General features: G+C 36.9%; 1 protein-coding gene across 1 annotated transcript in view; it reads right to left on the bottom strand.

The window, feature by feature from the left end:
• Positions 1 to 1,506: 1,506 nt before the first annotated feature.
• The window catches only part of AQR (aquarius intron-binding spliceosomal factor), a 79,392-nt gene continuing 57,688 nt past the window's right edge, over positions 1,507 to 23,210 (bottom strand). The window contains exons 26-35 of the mRNA XM_068964487.1: positions 21,810 to 22,019; positions 19,605 to 19,742; positions 17,015 to 17,086; positions 15,823 to 16,010; positions 14,949 to 15,120; positions 12,932 to 13,102; positions 10,712 to 10,797; positions 5,943 to 6,117; positions 5,152 to 5,265; positions 1,507 to 1,915 (exon numbers count right to left, since the gene is read on the bottom strand). Of these exons, the coding sequence (XP_068820588.1) occupies positions 1,604 to 1,915; positions 5,152 to 5,265; positions 5,943 to 6,117; positions 10,712 to 10,797; positions 12,932 to 13,102; positions 14,949 to 15,120; positions 15,823 to 16,010; positions 17,015 to 17,086; positions 19,605 to 19,742; positions 21,810 to 22,019 (1,638 nt within the window). The 3' untranslated portion in view covers positions 1,507 to 1,603. The remainder of the gene's footprint in view (positions 1,916 to 5,151; positions 5,266 to 5,942; positions 6,118 to 10,711; positions 10,798 to 12,931; positions 13,103 to 14,948; positions 15,121 to 15,822; positions 16,011 to 17,014; positions 17,087 to 19,604; positions 19,743 to 21,809; positions 22,020 to 23,210) is intronic.

Below are 23,210 nucleotides of genomic sequence, written 5' to 3'. Positions count from 1 at the left end.
GCGGGAAGCATCAAGATGAGAGTCTAAATTATACCCACCATAGACTGGTAAAGTTAACACTAGTTACTCAAAAATATCAGGGACTTTACTTTCTGGGTTTAATTTCCTGACAAATTCATTCCTTTGAAATGTGAAGACCAGAGAAGCACCTCACTGGCACTGTGCCAATTCTTCCTTAATTCTTCAAAACTTTGTTGGGCACGGTCAGGCCTCAAGGTAGATACACTGGAGGAGAACTCAGCAGAAATGTGTCCCTTAGCCACCCCAGCAGATGCGGAAAGGGGGAAGAGAACCGGTGGGCAATCTCACCCTCCCCACACACACACCCATCTCTTCTCTGGTCACCGTGCCCAGGGACCTTGTAAGTACAGGTTCACTGTCAGAAAACAGAAGTCACACTCACTGTAAATTCTATCACCACAGAATCACCATTCTACCTCTGGTTCATGTGAGGACAGCACAGTAATCTCAGTACAGTGCTTCTCAAACTACCAAGTGCAGATGAATCACCAAGGGACTCTGTGGTAATGTGGACTGAGATTTAGCAGACCTGGGCGACAGCCCAAACTTCTGCATTTCTAACAAATTTCAGTGCAACACTGATGCTGCTGATTTGCAAAGCACACTTGAGTAGCAAGGTCCTAGTATAGCTGCTTTCCCAATCTGAAGTACATTTTACCTTGCAGTCTCCTTGTAGCTGGCTATCAGGAGAACTAAACAAGACAGAAAACTCAGAATTTCTGTGTTGGGAGAAATCCATCATGAATACAGGAGTTAATTAAGTTCACTGATTTTCACTGCCTGGACCCTGGACCTTTGCTCCTACCCAGATGGATTTGCCAGATTTTTCTTGCTTAGCGGAAGGATGAATTTTGGCTCCTTCTTCACCAGACTAATCCAATGCCATTCAGTTAGCAATTCAAATGTTAATGGTGTAGCACCTGTAAACATAAAAATGCAGGCTCCTGGGCTCTAACCTCGAGACTCTGATTCATTAGTTCTGGAGCAGCCTCAAGAATAAATAGACATTCTAGGTGACTCTAACACATTCTGAGGTCTGGGGGAAGGAAATGCATGCCCTCTTTGATGGACTGGAGTAACCTATATCCTATAGTGTTAATGCCTTTAAATCAAGGAAGACAGCAAAGAAATGAAGGACAGAAAGAAACATGATCTGATCATCTCACACTATGATAGAAGAAATGATTTCCTCCCCAATTTAGATACTTGCTTAAGGTTATTTATGGTTAATTCCAGTACATTTTATCCTTTTTTTTTAGAGAAGTTCACTAAAAATGTGAACTATTATTCCATACAAAATTCTTCTAATGTGGGTATGATTACAGACATAGTTAATGATCAAAATAGCAAAGGAATGGTTATTCACTCTTCTGATCGAACAAATAAAATTGGAGTTGTTCACACACATACATTCTTTTTTAATATATCCAAGAAGACAAACATTGACAATCAGCTAACAAAAATAAGGACTGAATATTGACCAGTGCCATTATAATGGCAGAAGCATATATAAAATATAAGAAGTAACTTTACCTATAACTTTGTTAATGAAATGTCCTCTCTAAGAAGGGCTATAGCTTGGCTACTCGGTTTCTCTGGGAGTGGATGTGACATCGTGAGGGGTGTTATTCTCTGCTGGTACAGTTACCGGTCCTGTCCCAGGGATCTCAGACTCAGCAGGGATAGCCTCTGGACTGGAGCTGGCTCTGGTCTGATTGGGGGTGGTTTCAGTCTCAGAGGCTGAGGTTTCCTGACTGGAGCTGGCATCTGTTGCTTTATCAGGTACAACGTCAGCTTGAGCAGGCATGGCCTCTTCTTCTGTTTCCAATTCTGTTTCCTGACTTTGAACTTCCTCACTTTCTTCTACCATAGCAGGTGGTAGCTGTAATAAAGTCTGATGAAGGAAAAAAAAGAGGGAAACATTAATGAATAATTAAAAAAAAAACCCACCTGGCTTATAAAGTTAGGCTCTCGCATTATCTTCCTAATAGATACTGTCACTCTAGAAAGCTCCAAAACACTGAGGGCTGTTTTATATTGCAGAGGTAACAACTCTGATGATAATGGCCTAGGTTTTGCTGATTCCATGGAATATGCTGACACAGATATCAGATAATAAGAAGATAATATATATTCAATCTTTGGGGAGAAAAACCAATATCAAAAGCAATTAAATTTTTTCATGAAGGAACTTATTATAAACACTGGAAAAGAGTGGCTGATTAGGACTGACTGGCAACACCAACTCAAGAAAGGGCCCACTTCAATCAAGGGGCGCTGTGAGGGTGAGGATGAACCAAGCCTTGAGACAAGGCTGGGAGAGAACAGCAGGCACAGGGCTTCTGTCCCACTTAACCAGAGCACTGGAGCAGCCCTATATACCCAGCTTCCCTTTCTGGAGCTAAGGCTTGGCTTCTTTCTTTAGGAATTTTGTTTCTCTTGTGGAAACCAAAAAAAATTTAAAAGCATATTCACAATGGGAGCACAAAATGTGAAATACTTAGCGATAAAACTAACAACATATGTATGAAGGCTGCAGGCTGAAAGCTGCCAAACACTGATGAGAGAATTCAAAGAAGACCTAAATATAGTGGAGAGGGATATCATACTCATGGAAAGGAAGACTAACTAAACTATTGTTATGTTAATTTCTCCCAAATTGATCCTAAGCAATAACACTCAAAAATCCTAATCAAAACCTCAGCATGCTTTTTTCTAGGGACTGAAAGCGATAGGCCGATTCAAAAATGTAAAGGGAAAAGCAAAGGAACTAGAATAGGCAAAAACACTTTGGAAAAGAACAACAAAACTGAAGGAGCCACATTATCATCATCATCATTTTGGCTGTAAGGTGTGGCATGCAATATCTTAGTTCCCTGACCAGTGATTGAATCTGTGCCCTTGGCAGTGAAAGCGTGGCGTCCTTCCTAACCACCGGACCACCAAGGGAATTTTCAGGACTCATATTATCTAATTTCAATATTTACTGTAAAGAAACTCTAAGAAAGATAGTGTAATGGCAAAAGGAAAGACACAAAGATCAATAGAGCAAGGCAGAAACCCAAAAATAAGACTCTCACATACACAGTCAATGAATTTTTTTTTTCTACTAAGACCACAAGGTAAGATCTTAAAAGTTCTCAACATTAGAAAAAAAAAAACATGTAACTTAGTGTGGCAAAGGATATTAACTAGATTTATTGTGGTGATTGTTTTCCAATGTATAGAAATTTCAAATCATTACTTTATACACCTGAAACAAAATTAAGTGTCAATTAGATCTCAATTTGAAAAATTGCTTTTTTAATCTCAAAAAAAAAAAAAAAAAAAGTCAGGTCAACAGAGGGAAAAAACAGCCTCCTCAGGAAATGGTGTTGAAAACAACTGGATATTCACATGCAAATGAGCAAAATTCAACCCTTGCACCAAATAAATTAACTCACAATGTATCATACTTATAAATATATTAAAAAAAACTATAAAACTTCTAGAATGAAACACTGGAATAAAACCATAACTTTGGGTAATGCTAAATGCTTTTAGGACATAAAAAGCATGAATCACAAAGAAACAACTTGATACACTGGGACTTGAAAGACACCTAAAAATGAAAAAAAAAAAAAAAAAGTCACAGACTAGGAAATATTTGTAAAAACAAACATCTGATGAGGAACTTGTAGTCAGATTAAAATTTAAAACTCTCAAAACTCATTAATAATAAAACAACCCCAAAGAGTGAGAGATCTAAACAGACACATCCTCACAGAAGATATACAGAAGGCAAATAACCACGTGAAAAGATGTTCATCAACAATTATTAGAGAAACGCCAATCAAAACCACAATGAGACCACTACATACCTACTGGAATGCTAAAATAAAGAAGACCAAGCATAGGTATGTGTGAGCACTCACACATTGCTGGTGGGAATATAAAATAGTACAATTCTGTAAGACTATAAGCTATGGTTTTTCCAGTAGTCATGTATGGATAGGAGAGTTGGACCATAAAGAAGGTTGAGTGCCAAAGAACTGAACTGTGGTGCTACAGAAGACTCTTGAGAGTCCCTGGGATAGCAAGGAGATCAAGCCAGTCAATCTTAAAGGAAATCAACCCTGAATGTTCACTGGAGCTCTGATGCTGAAGTTCTAATAGTCTGGCCACCTGATGTGAAGAGCCACTCATTGGAAAAGACCCTGATGCTGGGGAAGACTGAGGGCATGAGGAGAATAGGGTGACAGAGGATGAGATGGTTGCATGGCATCACTGACTCAACGGACATGAGTTTGAGCAAACTCCAGAGGACAGTGAAGGACAAGGAAGCCTGGCGAGCTGCAGTCCACAGTGCTGCAGAGATGGATACGACTTAGCAACTGACCAACGACAACAACTTTGTAAGACAGGTGGGCAGTTTCCTAAAAAAAGTCGAATACATACTTCCCATACTACCCAACCATTCCACTCCTAGAAATTTACCGAAGAGAAGGTACAAAGACTTGTAGGAGAATGTTCATAGTAGTTTTATTTATAAGAGCCAATACTGGAGGCAAACCCAAATGTCCATCAATGATGAATGGGTAAACTTAGCACATCTGTATAATGGATTACTTATTCAACAATAAAAGGAAAAGGACTACTGATACATTCTGAAGTACAAATGAATATTAAAATAATGCTGAGCAATAACAGGTAGGGGAAAAAGAGTACACGTTGTTTGAGTCTCTTTCCATTAACATCTAAAATATGGTGACTAATTATTGTGACAGAAAGTAGATCCTCAGTTTCCTGGAGAAGGTGGAACAGGAACTGGTGAGGGATGAGAGGGATTATTCAGGTGTACATGGAAAACTTTGGGGAGGATAATGTATATGTTCATTATCTCGAATATAGTCATGGGTACATACAAACACCAGAACATATCATATTAGATACTTTAGATATGTGGAATTTATTATATGCCAGATTATAGCTATAAAATATGTTTTTAAAATATGGATGGTATATGAATAGTAATCGACGTTGGTTTAGCTGGTGTCTCACAAGGAATAATCAAGTACTTTAAAGATTTATTTGCCAACAGAGAAAATGCTGCAGCAAGAACAATAATGAGTCAATTCTGAGAAAACTTACCTGATGATAATGATGTGTGGTCTGTATCAAATGCATATACATATTGTATACAAAGTTTGCCATCTGGGGCATATTCTTTATTATCTGTACTTCATGGGATGGTCTCTCTCCATTCTAGAAGAAGGCAGAAAGTTAAGTACCATCCCTTATATGTGGAATCTAAAATACGACACATATTAACTTATCTACGAAAGAAACAGATAGACACACTTGTGGTTGTCAAGGGGATGGGTGAGGGAGGTATGGACTGGGAGTTTGGGATTAGCAGATGCAAACTATTATATATTGAATGGATAAGCAATATACTGTATAGCACAGGGAACTATATTTAATATCCCATGATAAACCATAATGGAAAAAGGTATGAAGAAGAAGGTATATATATGTAAACTCAATCACTTTGCTGTATACTAGAATCTAGCACAACACTGTAAATCAACTATACTTCAGTAAAATAAATTTTAAAAAACAGAAAAAGAAAGTTAAATATATAGTGAAAACCACTGAAAGATAACACTTCAATAGAAGTTCATGTCTCCAACTTAAGTATGAACACTATTAGGGCTTGGAGGACATAAGAACAGTAAGAGGACATTAAGATGTAAGTGTTAGAGTCCAATAAGGATTTCCTTACTATGATAGCTGGTATTATTTTTACATAGAAGATCTAATTCAGTTCCTTAGTGTAAGGAACACTCTAAACCAGTGATCAGATGACGTATGTGGTGCTCTCAAACAATGCAGTCACCTGTAAGAAATGCTGCCCCACACAATGGAGAAAGAAGTCTTACCTTTCTACTGGTTGGGAAAGGTTCTGTTGGAATTATATGCAAATGAAGTGGGCGGGCTGTGAGCTGGCTGAAAGCTGGAGTTAGTTCAAAACAGTTTTGGAAGAGGGATACTCTGGCGAAGATATAAAGTCCAAGTCTGGCTCTAGACATGGCAACTACTAAGCGACGGACATCCCTTTGAGAAACAAACAAAATTAATTAAAATATATCACGATTAAAAATATATTTATGCAGCCTTTTATTTTCTAAACAGTCTACTAAATATTACTGTTAAGCTGTGGCAATAAAGAGTTAGGTTTCTTAAAACTTAACAGGATAAACATTAAGTTAATCAGTGCTATGTAACTAGTTAACCAAGTAAGAAGTTAATGCTTTATTACCAACTTCTAAGTGTTTTTGAGTGGAGAGAGTAGGGGGAAATCACAAAATAACCAATGCACTGATTTAAAAGGTTTAAATACAAAGTTATGTGGCAGCCTGGAAGGCAGGGGAGTTTGGGGAAGAATGGATACAGGTATATGGATGGCTGAGTTCCTTTGCTGTCCACCTGAAACGATCACAACACTGTTAACTGACTATACTCCAACATAAAATAAGAAGTTAAAAAAAGGTTTAAGTAGCAATAATAGCTCAGTTATTAGTTACCAATTTACTGTGTCACCACCATTAAGTCAATCCAAACCAGCCCTTCCTCTACTTCACCCACCAAATTCCCATGCTCTGTCAAGGTTAATAGGTCAAATTTTATTTCCTGCTTTTTATGATCACTTCCTATGATCATAATCACATTGCTTTATACTTATTTATAATAATAATAATTACAATACAAACATAAACACAATATGATGATATGATATAACATAATAATATCATGTCTTATTCATGCATTTACTCTAGTACCTACGCCCAATCCCTGGCTTATAACAGGTCTCAGTGTTCACACAAACAGTGATAAAAATGCCAAAATGCCTGCTTCAGCTACACAGGTAGCTGGCCAAATGATGAATGATGGCAGTTTCCTTTATCTTTTAGAAAGAATATGTTCTTTACTGAATTTACCTGAATCAAACGAACTTATTTACAAAATAGAAACAGATTATGAACTCATGGTTACCTGGGGAAAAGGGTGGTGGGGAGGGACAGACTGGGAGTTTAGGATTGACAAATATAGAGTGCTATATTTAAACAGATAACCAACAAGGATCTACTGTAAAAAGAAAAAAACAATAAAAGAGTAGCTATGTAAGCCTGATTTCACATCATTATTTCACATTAGTTACAATGTGTTTTAGTAAGAAAATATGGTTTTAGCTTTCAATATGGAGGATACTTTGTTTTCCTAAGATGCTGTTAGATGGCTATTTAAATTTGTGAGTATTCTACAAAAGAGAAGATGTTTATGAATCATAATAAAATCTGGTATAAGCATCCCTAATATCTGAAAGAAAGTATTAAAGAGTGTTATAGGGACCAAATGTTACAAAGATCATATAATAACCAGACAGAGAATTGGGAATTGAAATATTTATCAAATAGCTTTTCTTTGTCTCTGCATAATGTGAGATATTTGGGGAATATCTCTATTCAGTCTCATTTTCTGTTGTTTTACGGCCTTGATAAGGATCTAATTTCCCTTATCAGAAGGAACTGTACAACATCAGTGTATAACAGCAGTTATATTGGGGGTGTACAATCCTTATACCCCACCAACCCAAACTAAGAGAAGTTCATTTAGGTGGAAGGAGAAAGCATACCCTTTTACAGAAGTTCTGATGAATTTCTACATTTGTGACACACTGGATTCTTGAAGCAAATGTTATCTTTAGGTTACTGCAAGTCAAATTGTTTTTCACTTCCTCCACCTTCCTTAGAAGCCCAAGGGGTCATGCCATAGGTGGGTGGTTCCAAAACTAGTAACTAAAGGTACAGTGCTAGAGATACTTAGCATGAGCTCTCACACAAGTATTAAAACTCTATTCAGTTCTCCTCTCCTCATCCAAGAAGTCTCTGTCTCTAAGCAGAGCACAGCCAGAGTGCTACTGCAGTGACAGTAAACTCGCTCCTCTGAGGAGATCTGCCCTCCGGTCCCTTAACTGCAGTGCAGTTAAGTGGCTCTACCAAGCGCATCTCCACTGTACAGACTACAGTCTTCTGCAGAATCAAATGTAGGTATTTCCCAAAGACACGTTTAATGCCTCCCCCACTGGATTCTAAGCTTCATGGGGGCAGAGACAATGAATGTTAGACTTACCATTATATATCAAGAACCTAGCATACTGCCAAATAATAGAAGGATCTAAGAATATCCGTTAAATGAATGATCACACACCACAAACATAACAAACTACCAGGCAAAAAAAGAACAGGGTGGCAGCATGAAGAGATAGGGTTCCTTGGAGCTGTATCTTGAAACTGGGGCAATGGGAACTGCTACCTTCTTTCATGATCTCCAGAGGATGGCTGGGGACAGTTTCACTGACTTGCTCTGAACGAGTCACAAGCATTTCTATTTGTAGCTGGGCTATTCAAGTCAGCAGAGACAAGAACAATGAATGTTGGAAAAGGGACCAGAAATGTCTCACTATTCTAGCTTCTGAACAGCTCCACAGTGTCCCAAAACAGGTCTCTGGAACCAAAGCTGAATAGTCTGGCTCCTATCCTGGGTGGGTAAAAGAAATAAGGCAGGCACTAACTTAAAGGGTTAGACAGAGTTACCACAAGACCCAGCAATTCTACTCCTGGGTCTATACCCAAGAGAAAGCAAAACATACTTTCACACAAAAACTTGTACGTGAATGTTCACAGCAGTCCACACAGTCACAAAGTGGAAACAACCCTGTCCATCAACTGATGAATGGGTACATAAAGTACAAAATATTCACAAAACAAAATGTTATTTAGCAACTGAGAGGAATGAAGTACTGACACATGCTACAACATGGATGAATCCTGAACACACTACGCTAAGTAATTTCATTTACATGAAGTGCCCAGAACAGGCAAATCTATAGACAAAGTGGAACAGTGGTTGCCAAGGACTTGAGGGGGAGAGGAAGGGAGTAACTGCTGACAGGTATAGGGTTTCTCACTATTTTAGAAAATGTTCTAAAATTGTGAATATAGTTGTATAACTCTATGAATATACTAAAAAATCACTGAACTATACACTTAAAATACAGTTTATTTATACACAAATCATTGAATTATACACTTAAAAATAGTTTATTTACACACTGACTTGTACAGCATGTGTATTATATCTCAATAAAGATGCTACTAAAAAGAAAAATATGGAAGATGGAAGGTTTCCTTGGTATCTTGAATTTGAAAGACAAAATATTTTACTGCTTCTTAGAAAAACAAAGACATGAAAGACTGCATCTACAAACCAAAAAATTGTATGAGGAGCTTGATAAAATTCTCACTAAGATACCTAAACTATCTGGATAGCTGAATTACAGGTGATTGGTAAATTAAGTTTTTCCCCCTCTGTGCTTTAATAAAACTACCATCCCTATCATCAGCAGCCACTGAAGAAGCTGAACTCCCAAAACAAAAGTTTGGCAGATATAAAGATTAACTTATTTGGATAAAGAAAAGCTGGATATGTGAGACAATAATGAAATCAGGTTCTTTTTAAGCCTTCATTTATAAGCATTTTATTATCATCATCTTTCTCTTTATTTAGCTGAGTTTTCAGAAAAGTCAGGTAAAGAACAGCACAGAAATAAAGTCATGGGAATGTGAAAAAGACAAAAGTACTACAGAGTAAGAGAAAAGGTGGGGAGAGGAGGAAACGGTATTCTCGTCTTCATACTGTGAGCTTGGATGAGAGATTTTAATTAGGTAAATCATAATGATGCCCTATTTAGCAGCAGCTATAAATTTCAATGTGGAAATGGAACTTTTTGGAAAAGTTAAGTCTCCAAAAACACGTTTGACACTTAAGTAAAAATAAACTGTATTTTAGAATGCTATAGTCTTGAAATTATTTCTTGAAACATTACATCTTTTGTTTATTCCTACATAAAAGTTGTTGGCTTAGTGGAACATGAGCACTCTGGGTTAAATACCAAATAGATCTTGACTTAATCACAACATTAAGAGAGCATACAGAATTTTCTTTTTATAGCCGTTAAGTAAAATAATAAAATGAACTCTCCTTACAGTTTTGCTAGTAAGTCATATGAGATGAAGGTTTACATAAAACTAAATGGCTGCTTTGTAATAAGGAGATATTATTCCCACAAAATCTCCAGCACATAAATACATCACAATAAATGATAAAAATAGGTTACTGTTTGTTTTGACAATTCTTAATCCTGAGAGAACAAATGGTTCCTTTATCCTCTCTAACACTGAGCTAAAAGACTGTGTCGGGTAAAGCCAGAAATCCCGTGCAATGAAAAATTTACTTGAGACTTTTTACCACTTTACCTCCTTTAATTTCTTACATTAAATTTCAAACAGATATAGGATACATATATATACATATGTGTGTGTATAATATTTAATGATCAAATGCTATCCCTGAATGCTCCTGAAGAGAAAAAAGTTAAAATGACTAAAATATTTAAGATTCAAAAAATTCAGAAGCAATGGTAATGATTACACAAAGAATATGATACTGTTACATTCCAACAAAAAGCACCAAAAATTGCCATAACAATAAACTATACTTTAAACCTGAAAGCTGCTTAGCCATGAAAGCTCAAAATCGAAGCAGACAGTAAGATTGAACACTACTATAAAAATGCTTCCTTACATACCTCAGATGGCCCACGGCCCTGGTTCGTACTAAAGACAGAAGAATGTAGTCGTTCTGTTGACCTTGAAATCTGTCAACAGTTGTCACCTGGGAGGAAAAAAAGGGGAATGTGGTATATTTTCAAAAGCAAAAACTCTTGAGAGATCATTAAAATAATATGCTAGAAATAAAAATCTTATCCTTAAAATAATCAATCCCAAGAGAATGTAACTATATAGTTGGAACTGAAGGAACAAGTAAATGAACCCTATGAAATAAACCATGGTAACCAGATTAGGCTATGTACCTATGTTACTCACACTTATAGCACTCATCTTTAACTGTGTGGATAACGATGTAACTATTTGTGGTTTAATAGTCTTCCCTCTACTAGACTTCTCAGCCCCATGAAAGCAGGGACCACCTTTGTTAATTATATACCTGCTGCTGCTGCTGCTAAGTCACTTCAGTTGTGTCCGACTCTGTGTGACCTCATAGACAGCAGCCTACCAGGCTCCCTCGTCCCTGGGATTCTCCAGGCAAGAACACTGGAGTGGGTTGCCATTTCCTTCTCCAATGCATGAAAGTGAAAAGTGAAAGGGAAGTCGCTCAGTCGTGTCCGACTCTTTGCGACCCCATGGACCACAGCCTACCAGGCTCCTCTGTCCATGGGATTCTCCAGGCAAGAGTACTGGAGTGGGGTGCCAGCGCTTTCTCCGAATTATATACCTAGTATCCCTTTTATCTTCTTGATACAAGAAAGATTAACTTTCCTTATTAAGTTTTTTTTGTTACTTATAAGTAAAAGAACAGAGATAGAGATTCTTATATTTCTGAACTTCCTATATTTCAAAGTTATTAGTTTTTCATTTTCACTCTCTATGTCCCTTATGGAATGTTCCACAGTGTCTGTTCCTCCCCATTCCTTTTGTCTCCATCTCTGATTTTATTTTACTTTCTGCTAGTTCCCATTTTATCTCTTCCTGGGTTCTTCAATTTCTTTGTTTTGTAGCCTTCCCTTACAGAAGTGGCTACTTCATTAAGCATTTTAAAATTCATACCCAAATATGCATTCAAAATTTTCATCTGTTCTAGGTCAACATGCTTTCTGGAGTATGTTATCTTATCTATTAGTGTGTTCTGATGCTCTTTACCTCATTTATAAATTGAGCTTGTGCTAGTTTCCTTTTCCCCTCTATTTCACCACTGATTAAGTGGGTTTCTTAGATTAGCTATGTATTAAAAAAGAAGACAGGCTGGGATGAGCAGAACTGTTTCCTAAAGGCTCAGTGGTTTTCACAACAGATGGTCCTCCACTGCTACTACAGAGACAGTCTTTTTTTTTTTTTTTCCCAAATATTGTTCACCTGTAGTTTCCTTTGAACCAATCTGGGACCTGAAAGGCTTCTGCTCACCCCAATACCCACATCCACTGTTGAGTAGGAATGTGGCTCTTACACTTGAAAGTATGCCACTCACTTTCAGAAAGTGTGTCACTTTCAAGACTGATCCCCCTCGACTCTCTTCCCCTACGTTTTCTTCCTGATCCTAAGTTACATGTCATCTCACTAGAAGTGTCACTTGTTTCCCCCCTCCCATTTTCCTCTTACTTGTGGATGATTTCCAAGAAAAGATGAAAGAGCTTTATACAGCTACGTTCACGACCAAAGTCCTAATTTCTTCATTACTAATACTATATTTATGTTTTGTTATTCTAATTTTTATAACTTTTATTGATAAAATCAAGGATCTACATTTTTATTTGATATCACTCTGTCATATCACATAAGAAACAAAAAAAGTAATAAAAAAATCCTAAGGTCTGACTATTCTTGATTTTCCTTTGTCCCCAAGAGAAACACTTTCTTATGTGTGTATACATGCACACAGAGATACACACACTAAGAAGCAGTATGAATCATACCCTTGTAAAACAAGATAAAAAATGCTACAATTCCTATTTCTATTGTAAAGGACATATGCAATTAGATATCCTTTACAACAAAAAGCTTTAGAAACAGTTATTTCTGGTTATTATCAACAAAATCTTCAATGTGATAGGTGAGACAGACATTCCCAGTAAATCAACAACACTGTCAGAAGTGTCAGAGAATAACTTATAGAGTTCTTATTATTTAATCTTCTTGCATATTTTAAAAGGAGTTGAACAACATAAATAACTCAAATATAAATCTTTCTATCTCGCCAACAACATGAATAAGAGAACATATTATAAAATTACCTTATTCGGTCTTCCAATCAATGGGTTGCTCCCGCATCGTCTGTTGATGATGTCACGAATAAGATGTTTTTGTCCATTATATGTTGTCAGAATGCTAATCTTGTCAGCAGGGTAGCCAAGTAAGCACATGTACATAAAAAGTGCCACTACGTATTCTGCCTCTCCAAGATTCTGTAATGAAAACGTTAATCATATTGTGCATTTATTTCCCTTTACAGAGAAAAATCAGGGCTTTCCAGGCTAGTGATAAGGAATCTGCTTGCCAATGCAGACCTAAGAGACGCAGGTTGGATTCCTGGGTTGGGAAGATCGCCTGGAGGAGGGCAGGGCAACCCATGTCAGTATTCTTGCCTAAAGAATCCCCTGGACAGAGGAGCCTGGCAGTCCACAACATCATAAAGAGCTGCACATGATTGAAGTGACAAGCACACAGCACACGTAGAGAAAACAGTTAACTAGTACAATTTGCTCGTTCATCACACCTCAACAAGTGACAAGTTACTATCTTGGACAAGTGAATACCTCTCATAAAACTGAGCAACTTATCCTAAATTAACAATGATACATGAAAATAGCATATGTGGTAATTATCTGTCCATATTTCTATATCTATGTCTTGTTTTTAAAAAACAAAGTGGGATACTATAGATACACTTTGCAACCTGATTTTTTCATTAATATAGCATAAAAAATCACTGCAGATGGTGACTGCAGCCATGAAATTAAAAGACGCTTACTCCTTGGAAAGAAAGTTATGACCAACCTAGACAGCATATTAAAAAGCAGAGACATTACTTTGCCAACAAAGGTCCATCTAGACAAGGCTATGGTTTTTCCAGTGGTCATGTATTGATGTGAGAGTTGGACTATAAAGAAAGCTGAGCATCGAAGAATTGATGCTTTTGAACTGTGGTGTTGGAGAAGACTCTTGAGAGTCCCCTGGACTGCAAGGAGATCCAACCAGTCCATACTAAAGGAGATGAGTCCTGGGTATTCTTTGGAAGGACTGATGTTGAAGCTGAAACTCCAATACTTTGGCCACCTGATGCGAAGAGCTGACTCATTTGAAAAGACCCTGATGCTGGGAAAGATTGAGGGCAGGAGGAGAAAGGGAGGGCAGGAGGAGAAAGGGACGACAGAGGATGAGATGGTTAGATGGCATCACCGACTCGATGGACATGGGTTTGGACGGACTCTGGAAGTTGGACAGGGAGGCCTGGCGTGCTGCGGTTCATGGGGCACAGTCGGACTCGACTGAGCGACTGAACTGATAGCATAAAAATTCTCCCTGTCAGTAAAGCAAGTTATAATATTACTCTTAGTGGCTATTCAGTATTATATGGAATAGGTAAAGGTGTAATTAATTCCTATTGATAACATTTAGGTTGTTTTTCTTTTCAAAAATAATTTGCAGTAAAAGAAGATGTGATGAACATTTTACCATATAAGTCTTTGCAAGTTTGTCTATTTCTTAAAGGATAAATTCATAGAAGTAACAATATTGCTTTTAATAAGTACTAACAATATGTCCACCACATAACTTTCCTACTAGCATTGCATGAGTACAGAATTTCCTAAACCTAACCCAACAGAGGTGAAAATATGCTCCAGTGATTTCTACTTGCTATACATGTATCTTTGTGAACTGTATATTCTTGTCTTTATTGGATTCTTCTATTGGCTGTTAATTCTTGTTTGTTAAATGATGAAAATAAATTTTGTTCTAAATCAATATTTTTCTTTATGATTTTAGATTTTGTAAGCTTGAAAAACCTTTCTCATCCCAACATTATATATTCACCAATATTTTCTTCTTTCTAGTACGTTCACTGTTTCTTTTCTTTGGTATATATATCTTTAATCCATTTGAAACAGAAAAGTATGTGTTGTCTGTGAGGTGGAAATCTAACTTTCCTTTATTCAGTGGTTGGCTAAATGGTTCAGTAATACTAATTCAGACAGTAAGTAAGCCAGGAAAATACAAAATAAACTTAAAAGTTTCTTGTTTTTTTCTTACCTGATAAAAGTAAGGATTAGGCTCAGATTCTCCAACTCCCTGAAAATCTTCAACATTAATGAGCTGGAAGTCATAGAGCAAGCCAGCATTGGCTGTACTGAACTCTGGCAAGAGCTGCACATGGGGTAAGTTTCCTAGATTCTTATACCGCCAGTTGTAGAGGTTGCACAAGCTTTCAAAGACAAATCCCCCCCCCCGAACAGGAAACATTAGCAGTGTACATTCCCTTTTAGTATGCCTAAGGGGGTGTCTAAGGAACTGGGTTCTTCCTGTTAATTTTCATAGTACCTACTTTGTGCTCATTGTTTTAGCAATAATGCTTTTGTAACCTTTGTCTCTCTATCATCAAGCAAATCAGGAGACTGATGATATTACAGAAATGATAACTCTATTATGTTCTCTAAGGTAAATGCTATCTTTACTCTTTAAATAAGAAAGTCAACTACAAGTACTACAAGTAACTCTCTGAGAGGGAACCTACATATTTTATGAATAAGAATTAGTGTGTTCTCTTCTTGTTCATCTCTAGCTTTAGATTTCAAAGTGCTATTAATCATATATCTTTTGGGGCCATGAAGAAAAAGGAGGTAACAATGAAAGGAAGCCCTTAGTTTATAAGTCACTTAAATTAATCTCAGTGAATAAAATGAAAGAACTCATCTGTTCAATTCACAACCCACGCTGAAGGCAATAAAGGTATTTTCCAATTTGTAGATGTGTATCCAGGCAAGTTCCTAGATAGCAGAGAGTGCTAAGAGTCTATACAGAAGATGCCATCGAATAGTTGGATCATGGAACTGATGTCCTTAAACAGGAGTAGTTTCCCTAACAACCAGTCCCCTGCTCCCGTCTCCCATTGCCCAGTCTCCTTTACCTTGCTCTGGCCCTCCCCTGGGCATCAAGGTCCACAGTAGGAACTCCAACCCTGACAAAGCGAGTGAAGAGGGACTGCTCCATGTTTGAATACTTCTGAAAGGCCATGTTCTTAATGACTGGAGGTAACTGGTGATGATCACCAATCATAATCCAGCGTTTTAGTCGGCTAAAACCATCCTGAGGATTCTAGGAATAAAAAGTGGGGAAATGGCAAAATAATTATTCTAGTACCCTGTTAATCTCCAATTCATGGCACAAGATTCTTGCTATTCACATGATGGCTGTAACAGTTTACTAATTCTTGTCATTCACCAGTTCCACAGAGAAGAATCTAGAAAATTTACAGAATGACTTGTATGGGTACCACTGGCTGACAGTGTGTGAGTGAGGCTGGAGGGGTTGAGAAGGCAGGCATGGACTCACCCTACACAGGATAACCCAAAGAGGTCTGGGAGGCTTAGGTCCTAATCAGGCAAAGGGTACACAGAAAGAAACAGATGCTCAAGCAGGGAAATGGAAAGATGTCCAACTGTATCACAATTAGAGGCAGCAGAAGTTATACCTTCCTTAATTTCCTACTCTATTACTTCAATTTCCTACTCTACACGTCTCCTTGTTTCTTGAAACATATTTTGATAAAATAAAAATACCAGATAGCTTGGCTTTATAAAACAACTTTCAGAACCCAATTATCTATAAATTACAGGAGACTCTGTTCCTCAATTAGGAATTCCACATTTTAACACTTCCATAGTAAAGATTATTGTACAATAAGAAAGCATCCTTAAACATAATCATTTAACTAAAAAATTTCAGATATAAAATAAAGAAAAATAATATACCCAGGGATCAAAAATAATTCCAGAAACAACTCTAAAAGAAATGAAAAAAAAAGCTCGTCTTCCCTCCAAACTGCATAAAAATGTATTTTTTTTTTTGAGAAAAATTGCTGTCTTTTCAAAACTTATAGACAAACTATGAATTTTTAAATAGTACTCCCAAATAATACAAACTACTCAATAACCAGCGAATAGATTAAAGGACGTTTACATACTTAAAATAGAATACTAAACATCATGAAGTTAAGGAGAATACATAATTATAGCAATCAGCACCCCCAAACTCTAGTTTTCTGACTCCACCCTCCAGAATTCTTAAACCTCTACTTTGTCTCAATTTCGGTATCTTACCTGTAGAAGAAGAGGTATAAAAGTTTCTATCTCCAGAATCTGAGCAGCTTCCTCCATTAAAATGTTGTCGTACTGAGAAATGGAGAAAAAGAAAGCTTGTGAAACAGACAGTTTGAAACCCAAACACCTACCACCATGACTGTAATAAGCATCCCCAAACCTCTCAAATAATTCAGATAAAAATAACATACAATTCATTCAAACAGAAAGTTCATGATCTTCTTTACCATTGTGCCTGAATACTCATTTCCAGGAATGTTAGGCACTGCACATCTATAAAATAATGAAAAATCAAGTCTTGCTCCAACTGAAAGAAATTTCATTCTTTGTGAATCTTCTATCTGCCTAATTTCTTCTAGATTTATTCTCATCAGGTTTTATCCTTCCCTTCCTCCTCTAATTCTGATTGCTATTTATAGTATGATATCCTATTCCTCGTAAAATACCTTCTTTGAGACTCTTACTAAGCACAAAGTAGAGTTCTTTTGTTTTCTATTTTCAAAGTTTTCTCCCCTGATTTTTTTTCAAGGAAGTGGATGGTAGGGGGAGTATATTTACTCTTAATGCTTAATTAACTTTTTTCTTTTAAGCTAATCGTTTACATATCCTCTAGTTTCTGTGCTGGAGAAAGAAACGGCAACCCACTCCAGGATTCTTGCCTGGAGAATCCCAGGGACAGAGGAGCCTAGCAGGCTGCTGTCTATGGGGTCGCAGAGTTGGAGACAACTGAGGCGACTTAGCAGCAGCAGTTTCTGTGCTACTCATTTTTACCAAAATATGCTTGTATTTGTTCAAGACTGGTAGCTGGATTTCTACTGGACATGATGAAATTTAAGGTTTAATTCTGTACTGTTTTCTAGTGAAATTACCTTAAGTTTTAGGCATGTGGATGGATATCTTCTCTAGCTCTATCTGATGCTAAATTTCCCTATTACAATGATTAGTTAGGTCATCCTACTGGGAACCTAGGAGGAAGGGGTTCAAAGAGTCATATTTTCTCAGAAGTTCCCACGTGGGGTCTCAAGGTGATAGACACAATATGGAGAACAGAATGGGAAAAGCTCAAAGATGACAGCTTAAAGAGACTCCTTCCTGAGAAACAACTCTGAAACTCTAAAGTGATTTAACTTATAAAAATATATCTATAGCTCTTGTTAAAAAGGAGATTTTAATTGCAAAGCAAAATTATGACACAACTATACTGGGTGTATTAAGGAAGGAAAAGAGTACACAAAAGTGTTTGCATGTCTCCTTGGAGACAGCACGGAATCAAAAGACAATGCCTAAAATGGAAATTTAGCATTTTTTCTTGATATAAATGAAAAGGACAAAGGAAATATTAAAAGAGTTGAAAGACTAGATAATTGGGGAGTGGGAGTAATGTTAAGGGATACCCTCAGCACTCACGGTATCTATCTTACTAGCACAGTGTAAGAAAATGATTAATGAAAATATGATAAGCTACAAGTAATGTTTTGTAGATTATGCATGTGAACAGCTGCAGGAAAGCATAAAATGCTCAGTTTAGATTGTATCATTTCCCTGTGTTGTTAAAAGTAATATGATTTAATAGCAAATCCGAAGTATATTTTATGTGTCAGCCCAAAGCAAGAACAAAATATTTAGGTGAAAAATTTTCACTAATTTGCAAAAGGTAAGCTCACACCACTAGGTTACGTTTATACTACCTTTTAATAAATTACCCTATTTGTCCTACCTTATAGCTGAGAAAACTTTAATCCAAGATTGCAACAATTCTATCACCTTGAATTTATTTAGCACTTATCTTCCAGTGACCTCATAAACTTAAAAAATGTCAGCTATTTTCATCAACAACAAGTGTTTTGCTAACTCGGAATTCAAACCAGTATACAAAACACTAATAACATCAGATAAACCAGTTGGAGGGAAGTTAAATGATTTGCATTAAAATCAGAGCTTAGTCAGCACCACTACCAAAGTCACAAAGTGTTTACAAACTCAAATTTACTGATCAATTATTACATTACATTTCAACTGAGTAACAAGTAACAGGCTGTCTTTACCCTTTGGCTCTCCAGTCCTTATCCTGAGATGGAGCCATTTAAATATCTTGTTTGACAGTCTAAATAAGTATATTCCATCTCATACAGAATGCTTTTCATTTACTGAATGAACAAATAACTGCAGTGGATGAGTGCTTAAAAGGTAAATAAGGCAAGCATACAGATTTCTAATAGGTGAAAAACACTGTCAAATGTTTTTATAAAGTTTTTAGTTCTGTTTGGAGATTCTTTTAACACAGTGAAAGTAAGTTAATTTACCTTAAAAAGTAATAGAAGTTATTTAGACAGTCATATGGCTATAATGTTAAAGACATATTAATGCATCTAATAACTAAATTTAGAAAAATTAGATTTATGAGAGTTTACTAATCGTATAAACATGGGAGATTATTATCACTTTAGAAACATTTTAAAGTAATTATAAATGCAAACTTTAGTAAGAAGCAAACATTCAAGGGAAAAGGCTAAGTATTAAGGAGAGAAGAGAAAAGAAAGGAACTAACAGCTGCTCAGATGAATTAAGGAACTGAAATATACGTCTTTACCTTGAAACCTAACTTGACTAAATCATGTCGTTTTAAGGCAGCATGAGTACAGGTCATAGCAATGATTTTGGCTTCTTTCACCAAAAGGTATTTAGATCTGTCTAGTCCACTTCGAAGCAGTTCAGAGGCTCTGAATTCCTATGGGAGTGGGGAAACAATGAAATACTTGTTTTAGTAAAGTCATGCATACGTTCAATAATTGAGTTTATGAGACTTTATGTGCAAGCTTCATGTAACTATCTGGGTGGTGCCAGTGGTAAAGAACCCGTCTGCCAGTGCAGGTAAGACGTGAGATGTTTGATTCCCAGGTTGAGAAGATCGCCTGGAGCAGGACATGGCAACCCACTTCAGTATTCTTGCCTGGAGAATCTCATGGACAGAGGAGCCTAGTGGGCTGCAGTCCATAGGCTTACAGAGTCAGACACAACTTAGCTGCAGCAGCATAAACTAAGTCTATCATCCAACTCGATGAACATGAGCTTGAGCAAGCTCTGGGAGTTGGTGAAGGACAGGGAAGCCTGGCGTGCTGCGGTCCATGGGGTCACAAAGAGTCGGACACGACTGAGCGACTGAACTGAACTGAACTGAGAGAACAGTTCATGATTAATAAGTTACTAATTAAGTTCAAATAATAACTGATATTAAAGCTACAATTTGGACTGCTTTTTCGTATAAGGTAAAATATTTACTGTATCAACAAGAATACTGAATATCGATCACCCTTGTACGTCCAGGAAAATAGACACTATGTCAAGCATTCATAATGAAAGGAATTTATTGCAAGGAACCCATTATGCAGGTGATAGAGGAGTAGAAAAGCCAACCAGTGAATGGTGAAGTAACCCAGAGACTGGCAACAGCAGAATATTATGACCATCTGTAGGCTAGGAAGGCTAAAGAGGAGGAAGTGTCATCTAAGCCCAGAAACTGAGGTATCAATAAAAGCTGGAACAGCAGTGGACCAGGTCAGCAAAAACTGGAGTCATATAAGGGATGAAACCCCGGCAGAGAGAGCTGGTGGTGAAAAACCCTGGCTTCCTTCTTTCCTCCATTTTTGCCACATTTCTCATTGGCTAAACCCAGCCAGAAGTCAGCTGACATGAGAGGCTGGGAAACCAAAACTCCAAGGACCAGTCTCAGACAAGACCATGGCAGAGGATCCCAGAGCAGAGTAGGGGAATCGACAATAGATGGATGTAAGGAGTAAACGAGCCATGCAGAGTGCCTGATAGCAAGTTTTATCAAGTCTGAACATTATGTCATACTTATGTCAGACTTTTAAACATTTGTTTTGATTTATTTTTAAATAATTAAAGCATCACAGACACAGGTGGAGGTATCCTGTATTTCCTTCTTCCCTCTCCCCAGACAGCTATTATTATAAATTATATGCTTTTCTCCTTTTATATTCTATTTATGTAGTCATAAGCATACTATAATACTGCTTTCCAGGTTTTACAATTTTATTATCATTATCATACCACATATATACTACATATGTATATACATATTTATTATTCTGTACCAACCATTCATCCATTTCTATCCACCTACTCACACCATGTGTCAATGTTTACTGAATATTTACTATCTGCCAGATATTGTTGTAAGAAGTAGGAATAAAATCATATCTAAAAGGTACAAAGACTTAAAAAGAGATGATCTTTGCCCTTTTAATCTGAAGTAATCCTAAACCTTATAACTGAGAGGAATGTGAGTGTGAAATGTGGTCCTTTTACAGTACTGCTGTAGTCTTCCAGAGATGTTTCCAATAAGGAATGAGAAAACTAGGAAGCATCCCAGGGGCCCTGGGCTCCAAACATTCTTCTCTGTCCCCTGTGTATAGTCGTGATTCTTATTTCACCTTAATAATCAGGAATATCTCGGATAACACAGCAACCTCACTTTGCCCACTAGTCAAAGGCATAAAGAATTTAGAATGGCCAAATTCCAAATCAAGGAACTATTGTTAAATCTCCTAAAATACTAAGACTCTCATACCAGGAAAAAAAAAATGCCGATTCAATTCATATCATAAGTTTTACTTATTTCTCAACTAGAACAATAACATGCTTCCAATAATTCCACTTAAAAACAATAATCTCGTTTGCTAGATTTGAATATTAGACTTCCTTAAAAAAGAAAAGAAAACCAGCTAAGCTTAACACCTTTAAAAGAAAGTAAAAAGAACTTGAGAATCCTTACCTCAAGCTGAGTAAAGATTTTCTTAATATGCCTGAAACATCCTTCAGCAATTTCCATGTCTTCTTCATAAGATCGGCCTTTAAAAATGGGTTGAGGGGCATTTGCAAAGTACTCATGAAAAGGGAAGAAAGCAGAGACTTCAGTAATATCTGGCATCGTGTTACTTTTGTTTTTCACTTTGCTGATATACTCTTCCCAACGAGACATTACCTGTAAGAAAAAGAGACTTGGGGTTTAATTGGCCAGCCCTTATGTTTTACATGGACTTCCCTGTTGGCTCAGCGGGGGAGAATCTGCCTGCCAATGCAGGAGACTTGGATTGATCCCTAAGCTGGGAGGATCCGTTGGAGAAGGAAATGACAACCTACTCCAGTATTCTTGCCTGGAAAATCCTATGGACAGAGGAGCCTGGAGGGCTACTGTCCACTGGGTTGCAAAGAGTTGGTGTCCAAGTGACCAAGTGACTAAACAACAATGTTTTAAATAATAAAATAAAAAATGCGCTTAGTTTGGTCTTCTCTGGTGGTCCAGTAGGAAAAGGAAAAGAAAAGTAATCTTTGACCCAACCAGACTATTTCTTATCCAAGTCACTGACAAACTGCTCTTCTTTTCTAAAAGTAAACTTCAAGACTGTAGGGTAAAAAACCCTTAAATAAAACATGTACAGATAGGAAAGAACCCTAGAATCATCTCATGGGACTTTCCATCTCTGATGTTTCAGATTTCCCATGCATATTCAAAACAGTTTATGATCGATGATCCAAAAGGCCCTCTCTGAACAAAGAAATTCCTTATTTTTTCACTATCTCAGTTTCTTTCCATATATGGTTAAGTCCAGCTCTAGTAGCTTTTTAATCAATTTAGCACTTGTCAACTCTTCTCCTAGACCTTCAAAATTTTTTGAATTCTTTTTAGTATACATATAAAAAACTTCTGGTTAAGCTGCCTATGTATTTGAAAGCTCATTTTATGACTTTTGGGTATAGATAGTTTAAATATATGCTGGTGTAAATGTTAACTATGACTCCACTCAGTTCCTACTTAATTTTTTTAATTCTCTCAGTTTTTCTGTTATAACTTCAGTGTTTCTCAAACTGTGGTCCTTAGCCAGAATATCTGAGAAGCTAAATAAAAATATCCTGGATATCACACTGTATTAAAAGAAAGTCTCTGGGGACAGAGCTTGAGACAATTTTCCTAATATAATTATTGTGTGTTGAAAATTGTTTATGTACACTGTGAGGCCTCCAGTTCATATTTCTCAAATTTATTAGCTAGATCTCAATAACTCATATGTTATTTCTACTACTTTTAAAAGTAGTTTTCACGAAGAGCCTGGCGATTTTATCTTATGACAAATATGCACTTAAGCACGATCATTACTCCGTTATTCAAGTTCTG

The sequence above is a fragment of the Capricornis sumatraensis genome, chromosome 2, assembly GCF_032405125.1.
Source record: "Capricornis sumatraensis isolate serow.1 chromosome 2, serow.2, whole genome shotgun sequence".
NCBI classification, from domain to species: domain Eukaryota; kingdom Metazoa; phylum Chordata; class Mammalia; order Artiodactyla; family Bovidae; genus Capricornis; species Capricornis sumatraensis.
The sequence above is the reverse complement of the archived record's forward strand: the minus strand, read 5'-3'. Positions and strand labels throughout refer to the sequence as shown.